We start from the raw sequence: 4141 nt of genomic DNA on the forward strand, positions 1-4141 counted from the left end.
GGCTGGTCTCGAACTCACAGAGATCCGCCTGCCTCTGCCTCCCGAGTGCTGGGATTAAAGGCGTGCGCCACCACCGCCCGGCCTGGTTTTATTTTTTAAACTACTTTCTGAGTTCGTATTTGCCTTCTCTACTGGAATGTTCTTCCGCCAATTTCCTTTTTAAGCCTGGAATAGTAAGTTGACAACTCCCCTTCAGAAAGGCTTTCCTAGTCTAGCTCAGCAATGAAAAATACACACACCACTTTCTTTCTCACACTTTCACCTGAAATTGTAGATCATGTGTGTCCTGTCTCTCACACTGGAAGAAAAGCTCCCAACAAAAGAGATTGTTCTAGCTCTGGTCAACAATGCTGCCACAGCTCGCACAAATGTCATGCTACAGCAACATTTGTGCCAAACTACCAAATAAAAGCCTTCCGACAGCCAAAGAATTATCTTAAAACTGTTTAGAAAATTTCGCTTTGAAATACAAGGTTAGCAACTTCAACAATTCTTTGAAATTCTAACTATTACTAGTTTGTAATACTGCAAGAACAAATTTTCCCTGCATATTTAATATTGATAAAGTTCTTTTATACAATATAAGTTTTCTATAATAGCCACAGTTTTGAAACTTTATATACATTGATTGATAATTATTATTATGTATCTATTCTAAGTTTCACATATGCTATCATGGAATAAAAATGAGTGAAAGATTAGTGAAAATAATAAAATTTGAATTATTCACAAAATGATTTTTACAAGTCATTAAATAACCTTTGTTAAATGAGTTATCTTTTCGTTGATAAAATATTTGTAATAATTATAAAATTACCTCATTTATCACAAACAACTTATCTTTACGGTCCATTTTAGTATCTATAAAAAGAGAAAGCAATTAAATTATGGATTTGAAGACTACTTTACTTTGACTATATATGCTATCTAAATAATTATTTTTACAATAAAGATTTTCAAGACTGATTAGACTGAAAACCATTCAACCTCTTCATTCTTTGTAAACATAAACTAAGCACGTAGTGGGCCAATTATGTAGTGCATACTTGCCACTGCTCTGGGGAATGGAACCCAGGGCGAGGCATCACTGGGCTACAGCTTTGTTCTGTTTTTAACTTTTTACTTTATCCAGCCCTCTTATTACTTTCATTTTCAGACAGGGTCTAACCAATTTGCTCAAGCAGGCCTTCCACTTTCAATTTTCTGACCCCAAATTCCAAGTAGCTGGAATCGTAGGCCTGTGTCGCCTGGCCTGGCTCAAAATTGAAACTATTATTTTTTTTAAGATAGGGTCTCATGTAGTCCAGGCTAGCCTCAAATAGCCCATGTAATTAAGGATGACCTTCAATTCCTGGTCCTCCTGCCTCCATCTCCCTATCACTGAAATGACAGGTAAGCACCACTCTGCTCAAGCTCCTGAAACTAAAGAAACAAGCTGTGTAGACCAAGCTGGCCTTCAACTCAAGAGATTCTGCCTCCTAAAAGCTGGGACTACAGATTTGTGCTACCACATCTAGTCAATACTTACAATTTTAACTAATGTAAATATAATTTCGAATCAAATAAACAAATTTTAAAATTGGCTTTGGATAATCACAGGAATGAAACACATCAATGAAAATTTTGAATTAGTTTCAGGGATGGAAGACAGCACAATCAATGTCAGTTTGAGAAGCAACCATTATATAAAACACAATACAGAAACATCTCAGGGCACAGCCACCCACATCAGTGTAGAGGTCTAATCTCGGGGCAAACAGTTTTCACTGCTAAGTCATGCGTGGTGGCACATACTTTAGTTCCAACGCTGGGCTGAAGCAGGTGGATCTTTATGAGTTCCAGGTCAGCCTGGTCTACATACTGGCCTCCAGGATAGCCAAGGCTAGTGAGACCCTGTCTCAAAAAACAAATAAATAAATAAATAAAATAAAAAATAATTTTCTTTTTAAATTCAGAAAGCAATATATGCCAGTCCTTACTGAGTACCTTACCCACCTTCTGATCATAGAAACCACTGTAATGAATCCTTGGACTTTTAGAAAATGTTTCTATATTAAGATACATGTTTAAGAAAATTTTAAAAATGTGAATTCTGTCAATAATTTATTGCAAAATGTTAAATTTCTTTAAAAACTATGGTACTTGAGAAAATAAACTTTAGAAATGTATGTGTGTATGTCCCTGTCGATCCAGTCAGAGGTCAACCTCAGGTGTGTTCTTCAGGGGTGGCTCACCTTGTTTTTTGAGAAGGGTCCTAGAGCTTGCCAACTAGTCCAGGCTGGCTTGCCCACAGGTCCCAGATATTCTCCCGCCTCCATCTTCTAGAGCTGGAGTTACAACCGTGACATAGGTCCTTTACGGCAGTTCTGGAGATTAAACTTCACTGACTGAGTTATACCCCCAAGCCTTGTATTGTGGTTATTTACCCGACAAGGCTGAGCAAACAAGGAAATATGTAACGATATCAATTCTGCAAATGTGTGCATACAAGTTTAAAGTACACAATATTGAAGTACCTGCTTTAGAATGAGGCATCAACATTCTCAAGTCTTGCATTAAGTGTCTTGTTCTGAAATTTATTCCTCTGGAAGAAAAGATGAGGATCCGCTCTTTATTTTTCCATTTGCCCTAAAGAAAAGAAAACTTTAATATCTTGTGCTGAACTTATCTGGTGTGTTTTCACGAGAGTTATTAGAACCAGGCATGGTGGTATACCTCCATTTGCCCCAGCTAGTGAGGCTGAAGCAGGAGGACCACTTGAACCTAGGAATTTACAGCTATGCCGCAAATACAGTGTCTAAAACAAACACACTGTCCAGCCACCCCTACTACCCTAACAATTCCTTCTTAGCACTTTTTCATTTTTAAAAATTTTTATTCTCTGAATTTATAGTCTCCTATGCTCATTCCCAGTTTAACTATGCACAGAAATATAAGAAGTCTTTCTAGCCCTAGTAATACATGTATTAAAGTAAAGCCTCAAACTCAAGTGTATGACTAAACTTGGCCATCCTTATATCTGGCAAATTTCCTTCCAGTCCTTTGTCCTTTCCTTCTTTCTGCTACCACCCCTTTCAGTTCCTCTGACTCTGAATATCCCATTTGCCTTTATTTTCTTACATCGCCATCTTAAGCACTGCTAAATACTTATCAGCACCTCTATACAGTTGGGAACGCAGTGTCTTTACTTAAACCCTTACAGCTGATTGTGAGCTGCAAAGCTCTTGAAGCCTGGCGTCCCCAGACAGAAGCACTCTGGCAGCTGTCTAACAGCCAAATCATGACTTTACCTCCCAGGGGTTTTCACAGTTCAAAATGGCATATGCCCTCTATTATTGGATTCTAAAATACTGCCCAACATTGGCCCTGAAAACTGCTCATCCAACCTGGTTCTAATTTTAGATTTTCTTTGTCTCCCAACTTTAATGCTTTTGATGAATTTGATGAATTATTTTTTATTCTCTCTCTCTCTGAATATCAAAATTAAACCCTTTCTTTGAAATCCAGCTCAGAAGCTAAGTCCTTCATGTTTCCTCACTAATCTTAAAAGTAATCTGTATCTCATGAATTCAATGAATGCATCACAGAGCAACTGCCTAACGATTCCCACGTGGTTCTGTCAGTTCCTAAAGGAGGGGGAGAACACTAACATGTATTCAAAACCTAAAAGTCCAGCTCATTTTTCTCAAAAGTAGCTTTCATCCTTTCAGACTAGAGGACAAGATTTAACTGTTAATTAAATCTGGGCTATAATTTACACTCGGCTGTCACATTTCCTTTTTACCTAAAAGCTACAGTACTACACTAAGCACAGAGGACAGATATTAACAGGTCACAGGCAAGATCTTTTCCTCCATTAACACATTTTCCTTAAGGGGTTTTCAGCTGAGTGAAAATTAACTCTGTTGGCCTTTTGAATATGCATATAACTTTCTATGAAGCCCTCTTTTCTTCGAAACGTCAGTATTTCTGGGAAGAAGTCTTGTCCATCATCTCTGAGATGCCAAGGCCGAGGAAGCTCACCTTGGCAGAGGGTGAACTGCTGAACACAGAGAAAACTCAAGGTCTAGTCTAATATTTTATTATCCCTAAGATCCAACCAAACAAGACATAACTTTAAAGGCTTGGCAAAGAAACTTCG

The 4141-nt window shown here is 37.9% G+C and overlaps 1 protein-coding gene across 1 annotated transcript in view; it reads right to left on the reverse strand.

Moving 5' to 3' along the window:
* The window catches only part of Brix1 (BRX1, biogenesis of ribosomes), a 9191-nt gene that overhangs the window by 4440 nt on the left and 610 nt on the right, over nt 1-4141 (reverse strand). The window contains exons 2-3 of the mRNA XM_005356626.1: nt 2517-2628; nt 818-861 (exon numbers count right to left, since the gene is read on the reverse strand). Of these exons, the coding sequence (XP_005356683.1) occupies nt 818-861; nt 2517-2628 (156 nt within the window). The remainder of the gene's footprint in view (nt 1-817; nt 862-2516; nt 2629-4141) is intronic.

This window comes from Microtus ochrogaster, chromosome 19, assembly GCF_000317375.1.
Source record: "Microtus ochrogaster isolate Prairie Vole_2 chromosome 19, MicOch1.0, whole genome shotgun sequence".
NCBI classification, from domain to species: Eukaryota; Metazoa; Chordata; class Mammalia; order Rodentia; family Cricetidae; genus Microtus; species Microtus ochrogaster.